Source organism: Phoxinus phoxinus (assembly GCF_949152265.1).
Source record: "Phoxinus phoxinus genome assembly, chromosome: 11".
Classification (NCBI taxonomy): domain Eukaryota; kingdom Metazoa; phylum Chordata; class Actinopteri; order Cypriniformes; family Leuciscidae; genus Phoxinus; species Phoxinus phoxinus.
This window is the reverse complement of record NC_136886.1, coordinates 7,434,363-7,449,057: the sequence shown is the minus strand read 5'-3', so window position 1 is coordinate 7,449,057 and position 14,695 is coordinate 7,434,363. Positions and strand designations below refer to the sequence as shown.

At 39.1% G+C, this 14,695-nt stretch overlaps 1 protein-coding gene across 3 annotated transcripts; it reads right to left on the bottom strand.

Annotated features, from left to right (window-relative positions):
- Positions 1–986: 986 nt before the first annotated feature.
- Positions 987–14,421, bottom strand: epha2a (eph receptor A2 a). 3 transcript variants are annotated; one of them, XM_079629044.1, is made up of 17 exons: positions 14,223–14,421; positions 13,873–13,940; positions 11,585–12,248; positions 6,699–6,854; positions 5,394–5,726; positions 4,992–5,119; positions 4,528–4,705; positions 4,264–4,366; positions 4,010–4,065; positions 3,726–3,851; positions 3,289–3,474; positions 3,115–3,176; positions 2,814–3,023; positions 2,571–2,720; positions 2,134–2,327; positions 1,873–2,028; positions 987–1,751 (listed from the first exon to the last, which is right to left on the bottom strand). In XM_079629044.1, exons 1-17 carry the CDS (start codon positions 14,386–14,388, stop codon positions 1,643–1,645), a joined length of 3,045 nt encoding a protein of 1,014 aa, XP_079485170.1. In that variant the 5' UTR covers positions 14,389–14,421; the 3' UTR covers positions 987–1,642. The 3 variants fall into 3 exon arrangements, with proteins under 3 accessions (XP_079485170.1, XP_079485168.1, XP_079485169.1); XM_079629042.1 differs by having other exon boundaries at positions 4,992–5,116; positions 14,223–14,409; XM_079629043.1 differs by having other exon boundaries at positions 988–1,751; positions 4,264–4,363; positions 14,223–14,409.
- Positions 14,422–14,695: the final 274 nt, after the last annotated feature.

The window sequence follows — 14,695 nt, the reverse complement described above, 5'->3', positions numbered from 1 at the left end:
TTTGAAGAAAGGTACAATGTGCATTTTTATATATTATGTTACACATCTTTTTTTACATTGAATCCACCACCTTTTCTCCTGATTTTCTCTATAGCTTAAAGTCTATTTCAGGTTGATATGGTATTGGTATTGGAGGAATTACAAATAATGGGGTTAAACATTTTGAGTCTAGCCCAGTTTCATTAATCATTAATTAAACTACGAAATATATGTAAATTAGGCATCGTCTTTTAAACATGGAAAAATATGCTTATTATAGGTAAGGCAGCTACAGACAATGCCATTTAAAAAATAAAATCTAAAGCTTAGATCGATGAAAAGTCTGTATCTGTTAACAAACAGGACATATCTCTCTTTTTTCTCATAACTGACAAAGATTATAATTTTTTTTTTTAATGAAATTATGTTGACTATTATCTTGGATTTAATTATAGCTAAATACTATTTAAAACCTGTCTTAATGAATGCCAGTAATAAGTCTGTATATTGTGCTATAAATGTCCTCTTTATGAGAACACTTGCATGGAATCATAATCTGTAAACTGCCACATTGCACAATTAAGAGCTTCTCTATTAAACACACCCTAACCACAGTCAGCATACATGCATTTCGATTCTACCACTGGTTGGACCTCTTGATCTACAAAGGTAGCTAATTCCTGACTATTATGATTCATTACTCTTCACACACATTCATCTTCAATGGACTGAAGTGAGTCAAGTCTATTAGAGACTCTTTGTCTGCGCTTCAGTGAATGGCTTTCCAAACCACATTTGGGTAGAGGTTTAGAGCCAACTAACCAATAGAAAAATTTAAACTAGATTAGTAAAGTAATATACTGAGTCGATAAATAAAAATGTTTTGTATATTTATAGAAATAAATTAAAGCACAATGACATTGCTACTTTTGTGCACACGTCATTTCAGGGCATGTCAGTGCATGAATTTTGTGTGAGGTGCGTGAAACTGAAAAAATGACTTAGGATGAGACTTATAAAATATTTTAATACTATACAGTACATTTTCTTTACAAACACAGACAATAAATTAAAAAAAATAAATATTAAATAAAAAAAGAGCTGAAATGACATGTAAACATCCTGTGCCAGGAAGATGCCTGTCAACAATTGGACAAAAATCTATTAGCATTGAACATTTACTACTAAACGTTTTACATTTGTAATTGTACAACCTTAATCAGACTTCAACCTCTCACATTTGGCAACTTTGTTAAATATGTGGACTTTTATGGCATGAGCACTACAGTAATATTTAAGGTTACTATCATTGTACTCTTGATAGTACCCTTATCATCAGACCTGAGACAGTAGTTACAATATGGCACAAATTATGACCATCATACACAAAACAGACCATCATGTGTCCACTGTGTGCTTATGCAGCGAATCAATATGGCTTAAGTAGGAACAGAATCACAAAGTGCATAATAAGGGTCCATCTGACACATGTAAAAATGTTAAATGAAAAGCTTTAAAAAAAAAAGGAGAAACAAAATATCAAGTGTTTATATTTTTAAAGGGAGTCATTCAATTGGAGGAGGGCATTCTGGTCTTTTTTCAATCCATTCTGGGCCAGCTAAATTGCCGATTGCAAACAGGTCTGCTTCAGTCAACCGCACTGTCACATTGCAAACAGATCCAGGGTCCCCGTCGGGTCTTGCAGGCCCAGAATGCTGTAGGCTATTCTCTTCTGATGACCTGGCAGCCGTACTCCAATACTACTAATATCCCTTTTTGAAAAAGAAAAGGAGGAACGGGTTAGATGAGGCCATATAAAGTTTCAATAATTCATAAGCTTTTATAATTGGTTCATTTTGTCATCTGTTTATGGATGAAAGTAGGCATACTTACTCAATTTTCAAGCGCAACACCTGTTCCATAGTTTTAATTCCAGCAAGGGCAAAGGTTTCTCTGTACTGGGCCATCTTGATAGATTCCAGCCATTCATCCACTGACCTGAAGGAGGCGCCGTCACAACCACTAGTGCTGGGTAGACGGATAGACACACTGTGGACAAAAAAAAACAGATATTTATTGAACAGCACAATATAAAACTTTATAGTTTTCTGCACTAGAACATTTATCATTAGCGTTTTGTAAACCGATTCTTACCGTGGGTCGATACTGGCAATGGCCGAGAGTGATTCTGGGTTGCGAAGCAGCTTTTCGAGCAAGTTGACGATATCAACAAAGCGTGGCCGTTTAGAGCGGTCCTGCGTCCAGCACTGCAGCATCAGCTGATTAACCGCAGATGGGCAGCACATCGGTGCCGGCAACCTGAAGCCTTCGTTTATGGATTTCATCACCTTTGATCAAAAGTATGAAGAAAATGGTGAAGCTCATGCTCACAGAGGCCATCAATGTGTTTTAAGTGAAGCATTACTAGGTGGTCATTTCCTGGCTCAAGTCATAAAAGCCCGCAGAAAATACATTTTCTGTTCATTAGTTATGGTTTGGGTCATTTTTATTGTTTTGTTTGATCACCCAATTTATGTCAAACTCCTAAAGTATGAGTAATTAGCATTAATAAATAATTAGAAATCTCATACCTCATGGTTGCTCATATCCCAGTAGGGTCTTTCTCCAAATGACATCACTTCCCATATGACAATTCCGAAACTCCACACATCACTAGCTGAAGTGAACTTCCTGTACGCTATTGCCTCTGGTGCGGTCCAGCGAATAGGAATTTTTCCTCCCTAAAAGAGTAAGAGTAGTATGAAAACCATGAAAATTATGTTTTAATGAATTTATGTACTTTTCTAACTATTCTGTGCATTCATATCACTTACAGTAGTGGTGTAGGTTCCCTCTGGAAAGTCCTCCAGCACTCGCGACAGGCCGAAATCTGAGACTTTACACTCCAAGTTGCTGTTGACCAGGACATTGCGAGCTGCGAGGTCCCGATGGACGTAGTTCATGTCTGAAAGGTACTTCATTCCTGCGGCTATGCCATTGAGCATTCCCACGAGCTGGTATGAGGAAAAGTCTCCATCGTGATCCTGTGGAGCGCGAAGAAACACATCAATGATACTTCTACATCCTTGCAAATGCATTTCGCAGAAATGTAAACAATCGTTGACCAAGACATACCCTTAAATATTGGTCCAGAGCTCCATTCTCCATGTACTCTGTGATAATCATGGCGTCTTTGACTGAAATGATAGGAAGAAGAGAACATCCTGTTAAATTTGCTCTGTTTTATGTAATGGGTTTCAAATTAACAAGACAGTTACCAGAAACATGATTTTATAGCTTGATACTTACATTTGGTGACAACACCCTCCAGACGGATAATGTTCTTATGGGAAAACTGGCCCATGATGCTGGCTTCACTAAGGAAGTCCTGCCTCTGCTTCTCGGTGTAGCCTGGCTTCAGCGTCTTTATTGCTACTGCGACCTCGCAGCGGCCTGGTACCTTCAGAGAACCACGGTACACCTCGCCAAATTCTCCTTTGGAGCAGTATGGAAATACAGTTGTTAATTAAAAATATCAATTCAAGTAAAACATTTTAGAAGACACAGAATAGACACTAAAATTACTAAACTGAATATATAGACACAAACAAAATGCATGACAAAAGCACAACAAAATAAATAAAACTGATACTAAAACGAATGTAAACTAAAGAAATTCAAATAAAAGCTAGTTCAAAATATTAAATACTATAATATTATATAATTAATACTTAAGAAACACTGACCTGCACCAATGACTTTCTGCTTGGTGATGTGACTAGGGTGAATCTCACTGGCAAACTTGAGGACAGCCACACAGGGGTCTTCATATGTATGGGGGTCAATGTAGGTCTTCAAAGGAAGGAGTTTTTCTGTAAAATGAGACGATAGGTGTAAACTTTGTGTATGATTGTGGTGACGAAATTTGCGTCAAGTGGACTGTACGCAGAAACCAAAGTATACTTTGGATTTGAATTCCAAATACATGTATGCACTTACAAATGCTAAAGAAATTCAATTAGTTTCTTACCTGGACATGAAAAGTAATCTCCATCAACCCTCCGTCGGACATGGGAATTCAGCCTCCTGATGAAAGAACATTCAACATCACATTAGTGAGTTAATTTAAGATCCTATCTTGATGATATCCTAAATGAGAATGATTGCACTTCAAAGCTGGAATGTATACAGTGTGAGCAGGCATAGGGTGAAGTGGCTAAGGCAAAGTTGGGAAATCCTGCTTTGCGGTCTGGAAAAAGTGAGAGTAGAGATAGCTTCTCTAACCTTTTGTGCAGAAGCAAAATAACCGCCACAATCAGCAACATGACTCCGCCCCCAGCAACGGCTCCCATGACAACCATGGAACTACTCTGTGTCTGAGATTCTGCTGTTGGAGATAGGAAAAAAAAAGTTCACTCTACTCATACTGACAAACATTCATGCACCACCCACAGCTTATCACAAATGCATCAAGGTTACGTACTTTCATACGTGAAAGCATTTAAGGACTAGAACGAAATGCCCACGCATATATTCACACGCACTTACCGAGAGGCAGTGTCTCGAATTCAAGCTCTGCGCTGTGGCTGCTGGGATGGCCTTCTGCCGTCAGGGTGTGAACGCGGAACACATACTTTGTGCCAGGTAAGAGGTCATTAATCTGCACAGAGTTCTTCTCCAGAACCAGAACAGTGTAGGTGGTGACATCAATCTCTCCAGGATCCTCCTATAAAACAATGAGAAGAGGAAATTAAACGTTTATTTTAAAATGGTAAAGGAAGAAAACATGGAAAGGCCACAGAGAGAGAGAAAGCATGCAAGAAATATTTCTGAAAAAACATTCGGAAGAAAATGCTACGGTTCCACAATGCCAAGGCATTGCTAAGGTGTTCTGTGTGGTTGTTTAGGACATGGCCCAGTGGTTTCCAGGGTTTTGATGGTTGTATACTATCCTACCACCCAAGTGATATTCTTTTTATTTTTTTGTGAACTAAATCAGATATCATAGTCACCTTCTTGCGGTACATGAGCTCATAACGGAGGGAGTTGTGATTCTGCACATGGTGGTCCACGACCCAGGATAACGTGAGGCTGCTGGTGGTCTGATCTTCAACTCTCAGGTAAAGCACCCTCGGGCCTTCTGAATAAAACGGCACAAATCATCAGTATTTTGGCTAAAAACAATGTCTCAATTAAGGTTAACAATGTTAATCTGTTAATCTTGTCCATCCGTGACAAGCAATGGGACATTTTATTGGTCGAAGTGCCCTGATTGAAGACACCTCATTGGTATAAAATTCAGTTTCATGAAGGAACATTTCAAATGCAAATGGCTGTATGTTCTCTATCACTGTGGACAGAACCATTGCTTGTCACTCAATGGCTTTATATTTTTTCAACTAAAACTATCTAACCTGTGAAGTGAAGCACTGTTTTGATGCCAGCCGTGGCTCTCTTTCGACTGAACTGGGACACGCCGTTTTGGGCCTCGACTGTAAACGTGTAGTTCACGTTAGGCTCCAGATCGCTAACCACAACTTCGGGGTCGTTCAAGGCCGTCTGCGCAGGCTCAAATCTCACCCTCCCACCACACAGCGAACACAGACCGTTCTCACAGCGCTCGCACGCCACACTGTATGTGATGTCACTTCTGCCGCCCGTGTCTGCCGGTGTGCGCCAGGTCAGTTGCAAATTCCCCGCTGTCAGGAGAGGTGCGTAATGCAAGTCTTGGGGAGGGCTAGGCAGAGCTAGAAGAGCAAAACATGATATAATGTTTAGATGCTACATTTAAAAAGAACGCAGAAAAAAGCAACCAAGAAAGTTTCTTAAAGGGATAGTTCACCCGAAAAATTTAAATTAGCCGATGATTTACTCACCCTCAAGTCATCCTAGGTGTATATGACATTCTTCTTTCAGACGAATACAATCAGAGTTATATTTTAAAATGTCCTGGCTGTTCCAAGCTTTATAAAGGCAGTGAAGGGCCGTTTCTGTTTTGAACTCCATAATAGTGCATCTCTCCATCATAAAAGTGCATCTCTCCATCATAATAGTGCATCTCTCCATCATAAAAGTGCATCTATTCATCATAAAAGTGCTCCACACGGCTCCGGGGGTTTAATAAAGGCCTTCTGAAGTAAAGTGATGCGTTTGTGTAAGAAAAATATCCATATTTAACACGTTACAAAGTAAAATACTAGCTTCCGGCCAAACGGTCAACTTACACCTAAAGCGCGACTTGTGACGTCGGAAGTAGCGTTGTGACGTCGGAAGTAGCGTAGTGCATCATGGCGTAGTATAAATATCAGCAGTACGTCGCATTACTCGCATAAGTTGCGCTTTACACTTAAGTGGAATCCGTATGTTCGTTTGGCTAGTAATTTTACTTTATAAAGTTTTAAATATGGATATTTTTCTCACATAATCGCATCGCTTCGCTTCAGAAGGCGTTTATTAACCCCAGGAGCCATGTGGAGCACTTTTATGATGGATAGATGCACGTTTATAGAAACGGCCATTCACTGCCATTATAAAGCTTGGAAGAGCCAGGATATTTTTTTTATATAACTCCAATTGTATTCGTCTGAAAGAAGAATGACATATACACCTATGACTTGAGGGTGAGTAAATCATGGGCTAATTTTCATTTTCGGGTGTACTTTCCCTTTAATAAAATCAAACATCTAGTGCAAAAAAAAAAAAACATTATTTAAACTTACAAGAGCAAGGAGCAGAATTTGGGTCTGTTGGGGCCCGGTAGAAGCCCTCCAGGCAGGGGCACAGCAATGCTCCACGACCCGAGCCCTTGGTGTTATCTGGACACACGTCACATGGCTGACTGGAATCTGTGCTCTTGTAGTAACCTGGTTCACAAGCTATAGAAAAGAAGACAGCAGGAAAAAACACAGGTGATCATGAGACAAGTAATAAAAGGACAGAGATTCACATCACAATGCACAGATTCAAGGCCATTGTGCACATATAGGGAGGGTCAGTCTTTCTCAACTGCACACAACAAGAGACAAATCAAGATGGTGCAGCCGACGGGCATTCAAGTATTCAACGATACAATAAACTGATCACACTTCACAATGCAACCGGAAGACACTCCAACTGTTTTAAATAAAAACCAGTCAAACTGGTCACTAAACTTTTGTACAGTCCTGTCATGAACAATTACATCTGGAATGTCACCTTCTTCCAAAACATTGAAAGAGATTTTCTTTCTTTTTAAAAAAAATTATGAAATGAAGCACATGTGGATGTCCGTTGGACAAAACAGGATGTCGGAATTGCAAGCGTCAATATAAGCCCTCTGGTCTCCTCTTCTCCTCCTTTCCTTCCTCTGCCGAAGGATGAGGACATGCTATAACAAACACAAAGGAAAGAAACTCCGGAAACAAGGAATGGAGACTGGGGGGGGGGGGGGGGGTGATGATATAACAATCATCCACAAAAGAAGACCGAGTGCAGTGATTCAGAATCACATGCACAGTCTTAAGAAGAGACCGGTTCTGATAGGTGTACTTTTAATGGGCATGAGAAACTCACTGGCTCGCAAAATCACTGTGAATATAGATTCCACAGATCCGAGGAACTTCCTTTGAGGGGAGTATGTCCCCCCTGGGGCCCGTCTCTCAGTGCTCACCTCAAACAAAGGGCCGAGTTTCAGATTGACGACCGGTGGGAGGTGTGCGAGTGTGAGCGTGAATGGGTGCGTGAGGATTGCTGACAGAAGTTCTCCCGCTGGGATTTTACATTGGGTTTTGTGTATTTGCCCTGTGTATAAGAGTGGACGTCTATAGGAGGGGGTCTGCATAAGAAAAGCAGCTCTTCTTTGTGCATTTTATTTGAAGACAGAACAAGAGAGGGAAACTCCCACTCTATTCCTCTAATCTTCATGTTTGTGTCTATTGAGAGTGGCATACGTGAAATCGGCAATGAATCCAAATTTCACCAAAGCCATGAGTAATAAATCTGATTCGATATGTCAGCTGTTTCCATGGGAACTTCATGTGAAATATGTTTAGAAAGCGCCTTTTTAAAGCGTGACTCGCTCATGGCACCACTGACGAGTCAGGCTGACCGACTTCACTAAGAAACTATTTAGGGAGATTCTGCGCTGGTGGACAGTCAAGGCGTCATCAGAAACAGTGAGTGAGGAAAGTGAGGAAAAGTGACTAAAGGCCATTTTGCATACTTGTGCCACGTTTATGTTCCCACAAGCACTAAAATATGCATGACACAAGTGATTGGCAGGGCTGATAAGACTCCAAGTCTTTGGCTGATGGACAATACACAAAGGGAATAGTTAATGCCCTTTGGGTGGAAAGGTCAACAGTTAGAATAGCAGTTTCGCCGACATAGTAGTCCTCAACAACGTGCCAGAGCAATGCGAGGGCTTTTTAAAGAAATCTAAAGGTTTAAAAGGTCAATCAATTTCCAAGTCAAAATTCTAAGAAAATGTTCCCTTAATGTTTATAAATATTTTAAATTAAAATAATTATGGCCAATAATTACAATTATATTTAAATTACCATTTTGTCAAAAAAAAAGAAAAAAGTAAAGTGAAATTAGACACACCATTATAAATTCACAGTATGAAAAATTGATATTAATTTTGAGATTGGCTAATAATTACACTTAACAGTGCTATTAAATTAGTGTTTTTAATGATTAACTAATGCATTTATGCTCATATGCTTGTGAAGATATGGAAAATGAGAATGCACAATTAAATATGCATATTAGCCAATACTGATTTTTTTATTGATTCAAATATTAAATTAAATAATTATTAAGTTACAATAAATGTGTAAAAATTTGAAATACATATATTTTTAAAAATAATACAATTAAATTAAATGTGCAATATCGGCCAATACTAATTTTTTTATTTATTAAAATGTATAAAATCAAAAGAAATTGTTCAATTACAATAATTACAATTGTAATTCAATTACAATTGTAAAAAAAAAATATTTATATTTAAATGTATACACCACACATCCCTATTTGCTGTCATTCATTTGTTAATACAATGTTATTATATCGGCTACACTGCTCTTTAGGTATCAGTATCATTATTGGCCAATGAAAATCCCATCTCAGACAACTAGAAATAAAGCACCCAACTGCTAATTAAACTGGATTAAATATTTTAAATCTATTAAATTGGAGCTAATTTAAAAAAAATAGTATGACCTCTAAATGTGTAAATGCAATTAACACTATCTTACACAATATATAAATTATATAAATTATATTCTGCTACTATCCAACATCTTTGGTAGGCCTGTATCAAATTCACAAGCAATGAAAACATTGGAACACTTGGGTTTCCCCCGAAACTTTTCAAATGGGACCCCTTCCCCCATCCGTGCCGGGCAACCAACCACAATTGTCCCTAGCAAACACTGGCAGGTGGCGATAAGCTGAACAGAACAGCAGTCACGTAGAAAACCACTCGTAAAACTCCCATGAAAACAATGACAACAGCAACTTCATTGTTTCGAATGTTGTTTAGGGTTAAGAAGAACCCTTTTACATTGAATGCTTTGAGGCATCTTTTCACTCTCTATAGAGAGAAAAAAAGCAACCAAGTTGAATCAAGAGGCATGGGCAAAGGTTGTTAACTACTACGGTCTTTCAAGAGATGAGTGGATGAACAAATTATAGAGTGAAACAATAATTTACAGAAGACAAAACGGCTCTGTCAGAATCAGAATGGAAAGAATCACAGGTTGGGATGTCTGGACATGTACTCCTCGTTCCTGAAGCATGTCATCACAAAGATAACAAGATACCAGATTTCATTACATCTCTCCCATGAGCTATTGCATCGGGTCATCATTCATCACACTTCCTCTAAGGGTGTCAAAACATTTAGCACGTCTCCTGGAAACTACATTATAAAAGGAAATGTGTGGAATCTGCCCTTTTCCAAAGACCTTTAGATATTCTGAACTCCCTTGATGTTCTTAAACGTCCGTTTCAGGTGCAGGTTCCTGTAGGGCTGCCAGAGGCCAAGGTCTTCGAAACATGCTTTCCTGAGATGGCCCTTGCTAATGGCTCCTATATGGATCTTTTGAAAAGATTTCGTGCAAACTTTTTCCCAGTGGTTTCCTTTTTTACAGTATGTTCAACAAACATGCCCTGCGGTTGGTATGCAATGTGCATCTATCAATGGATAGATTTGAATGTCTTTGGTTTTACATATTAAAAGTAGAGTATAAATAGCGCATCTACTCAAAACCACATTTTCCCACAAATACAAAAGGTGTCCGGAGAGGTCCAACCCAACCTTTAATTATATGATGACTACCCCAGACAGACCTTGGGCATGCCAAACCTTCTCTGTAATCTGCGGTGAGCCGTTGTCATGGAAACACGTACACACACAAAGTAACTCAGGTAATGGTAGCTCTGCCCATTGAGTCATATCAGCTGTTGGAGGGTATGGGAAAAGTGTAATATGACCTTGGGGGAATTCCTTGAAACTAATTGGGAAAGAAACTTAAAAATAATCCTTTTTTTCATTCCAAAACAAACTTGAGGGGAAATTAATTCATACATTCACCAACAAACAAACAAAATCACCTTGGGACTAGTTGGTTAAAAGTTACTGGCTGATAAAAGTCAAATTAGTTCTGGGAAAAGATTGAGAGCAATTTATTTGCAGATGGAGCTTAGTTTGATATCTTATTTTTTCTAATGCAAAACATTTATACTTAAAGTCAATATTGAAGACAAATAACCCTTTATCCATTTATAACCATTTATCAAGCATTTATATTCTAATGTGAGATATTCGAGAATGTCCAATGGTTAAAAACCTATAAATGCAAATCATACCACTGTAACTATGTACATACACTTCTTTACAATGGCAGCTTGGTATCTTTACACTTCCTTCCTGAAGAGTTAAACACACATGTAGAAATAATACACCAGCAGGTGAAAGGGTGTGGAGGCGGCTGACATTCCATTTGACTGAAGTCACATTTCTGGCCTCTTAGAAACTTCTCAGACAGCTCTGTGGCAACCACAAAAATCTCTCAAGCTTCCCAGAACACACCCTCACCCGACAACACACTTACCATCTGCCCACCCACAAAGACTTGCAGTTGTTCCCAAATTGTCTTTAAGTAATGTTAAGTATATTATAGTGACGGGCCAACTTATTGACCAGGATTATTAAAACTGATGTTTTTTTTCAATTCAGAATTATCAGCATCAGTTGTCAATGGAAAAATAAAATTTTCTATTTTTCTTTCAGCTTTTTTGGTTAATTTGGAATAAATACTGTGTTTGATGCGATTTCAGCATTTTTGAGAAGTTTTTTAGCTAATTCTAAGAAAATGTCACCATTTTTATGCAGCTCCCTAGAATTCTTGATTCTGACTGGTAAATTTCCTTAATATGCATTCAAATATTTTTATAATATCAGTTTTAGGATAACGGCTCTGCTTTAGAGAAACCTCCATAGGCCATTAAGTAAAAATCTACAGTATTTCGGTCTACCACACAATCAGATAAGTAGAACATTTTCAACTTATTGCTGAAGCAGAGAACTAAACAGTAAACATCAAAATCACAAACTCACCTTTGCAAGAATCTCCAACAGCTTGGTATCCCGCTCGACAGAGACACTGGCCCACAGGAACGACCCACTCTCCCTCAGCGGTGCAGTACATTCGAGGAGCAGCTTCTCCAACCACCACTGCGTCCTTCACACAGGTGCCCTCCACCTCCGCCAGCGCTCCTGATGCCACCTGCTCAGGGAAGGCGGCCAGGCTTCTCATCATGGCCGGGCAGGTGGTGTAGAACACCCTCAGCCCCAAGAGAGCAACACAGCCCCCTAAATCCTGGAAGGCAAGGTAAAAGCCCCTTCTGGAGAGTGGCCCGATGCCCCGCGTCTCAACGTTCACCCGCAGATCAGCTCGGCCCCCTCCACGATCAGCTGTTACCTCGTCTGGCGCTACGGTGGCTACCTTTCGAAACTGGCCCTTGCGGAAATTCGTGCCAACATCTGTGTCGGTTTCGGCTAGATAGAGGCCAAAAGTCTCGCGACAGGAAGGCGACGAGCCGCCAAACGTGTTGCAGTCCCGGACGACGAAGCGCAGCTCCACAGATACGCGAGAGACGTCGGGCCTACGCTGGATAAAGGTCGTACGAAGCCAGTTGTCCTGTTCGGTGTCACTTGCAACATTGCACACGCTGTAGGTGTAAAGGAGAGAGCCATTCACCACCGTCTGGACAACCTCCCACTAAGAAAAATGGAAAAAGAAAGAAAAGAGGGCATATCGTATTACAATCTTCTCATAATATGGAAGTACAAAACTTTTTAAGGCGAAGTATTTCACTTTTATTTTCAGATAGTCCCACACCAAGCTCATACCATTGGTTAAGTAAGGCTTGTTGGGATCTTTAAACTCACTAACCAATGCTAGAGCAGAATTAACTTGTTTGTAGTTGTATTTTAAACACAAATTTAAAGCAAGACACTACAGGCAAAAGTAGTTGTTTTTTGTTCAAAAGTCAAAGATGGTTTTTTCATGCACTGGTCAATGTTGAGATGTTGGGCAACTTGGCTTTTCATAACGTGTTGCTTAGTGTGAAGAAAACATCCAAAATACATTTTTAAATGTTTATTTTGTTGCACTTTATCTATTTGTGCCTGTAGATTACAATTAAAATACATCTTTAAAGGCCGTTTTCTGCATATTTAACTAGATATTGCATTATTTGCATATTTAAATACAAACAATGTGTGCCATTCTTAATGTAATGAATCAACTAGGGAAGTATGGTGGTCTTGATTTTTTCTTTTTCTTGGCTAAAATATTCCAGTAGCCTATCCTAAATGTTAGACTGAAGCAAGATTATACTGAATGTGGGAATCACACCTTTGTAAAAGTATCTCATTAGATGGGTGTGGGAGACAAAAATTAGGCCTCTGCTCTCCTCTTTCCCACCATGCTCTGCCGCGGTAGAACTCCCTTACGACTCAACTCTTCAGAACGCACTGAAATAGCTGGCAAAATAAGCATGACCTCAAAGGGCTTTTTTGGATCCAGCAGCTGAGTCGAGCTGATGGAAGCCTTCACGACATCAGGGAACGAAGATGACAAGACTAGCCTCTAAAAGACTAATTAAACACTTTAGCGCACGACTATGCTTGGTCAGAGGAAGTGGTGGAACCCTCTCGGTACATCTCTGGAGAGGTCTTTGTGTGGCTAAAGAGGAATTCACGGCGAATTCTTATAAAACCAAAGCTTCAAAGAAGAAACTTGCACACTCAACAGCCTCTGACCGAAACTTATTTCTCCTCAGTCCTATATTTAAACACTCTGGTGCAAAACACAAACATATCTGTATATGTAACGTTTGATCAGGCATATATATATATATATACACACACACATACAAATATATATTATATAATATAAAACGTTTCTGTGTCATTTTTACAATCACTTTTTAAACAAAACTTTTAATTTATAACTTTTTTGTTACGTTGTTATAATTCAATGACGTTATGTGGCTTTAAGTGTCCCAATGGTTTTTATAGCCGTAGTAGTACATTAATATTCACGATAAATAAAATGAAAATCAAACATTCTTCAATGCACAATAAGATGGTTTCGGATGTTATTTAAGCCTGTTGCTGGGGGGGGAAACGCCTCACTTTGGAAAAGCTTTTTAATGGGTCAGAGGATATGACTCATTTTGATTGGTGTTTTAGAGTATGAAATGACACTGACTCATGCATTTATTCGTTGATTGTACATAAATCATTTATGTACAATCAACGAACCTGAACTGAATGGAGTCTATTCGGATGTTAATGCCATAGTTTGTACAGGGAACAGAAACATGCATAAGACTTACCCCTTCTTCATTCGGCCAGGTTAACCAACCTAATTCACTTCCGGCAGCCTTCATGTCAAGCAGCAAATCTAAGGATCATATATTTAGTTAGGCTACATGAAAATGAAGTCAAAGAACATTTTAAAATCGTCCGTAACAGGCTCAAATGTCTTAATTGTGTACATTTTGTAGGGGTAAATAAACCTACGAAATATTTATGAAAATCTAACCATTACGTTTTTGTCCACAAATAATATATATTTTTAATTATCATCATACAGAAGTAGCTAATAGAACTGTGAAAGGTTAGAAAAATATAACGTTTTCTGAGTAAAAAGTCTTTAAAAAATCTCGGTTTGTAGGCTACTTACGTTCTTTTGACTGAATCCCAATAAATACGTTGTTAACAAATAAATACACAAATAAGAAGGAAAACTGAGTGCGTCGGTAGTCCATTTTGTTTGTCAAATTAAACTTTTTGGTCCATGTGAAACTCCGACGACTCCGGCATGAAGGAACTGGTGGTGAGGATTTCATTCATGGATATGGGAACTTGGGAAGTCAGGTGACTCCGCCCCTTGGAATGCACTCCATATATGGCGCCGGTGGGCGTGTCCTTGTCTGGTCCTTGTGCGCGTGTGCGCTTTGATTGACGGCCCCCACACCTGTTCAATGAGTTTCGGATGTTTGCTCACGTTCATTTGCACAATAGTAATTTTAGACGATTGGGTACGGTATCAGTTCAAAGAGAGGGCTTTTGTATTTGCTTCCTTTGAACCTATATCTAGGTAATTTTGTTTGCAGACTGCATAGTTTCGTGTTTTAATGCAGTTCACCACGAACT

Coding starts and splice junctions, on each gene's coding strand:
- epha2a (XM_079629044.1), bottom strand. CDS start 14,388: ATGAAATCCTCACCACCAGTTCCTTCATGCCGGAGTCGTCGGAGTTTC. Junction 5,120..5,393: donor AACAGTGCTTCACTTCACAG/GTTAGATAGTTT, acceptor CGTTTTATTCAG/AAGGCCCGAGGGTGCTTTAC. Junction 1,752..1,872: donor GTGTTGCGCTTGAAAATTGA/GTAAGTATGCCT, acceptor TTTTTCAAAAAG/GGATATTAGTAGTATTGGAG.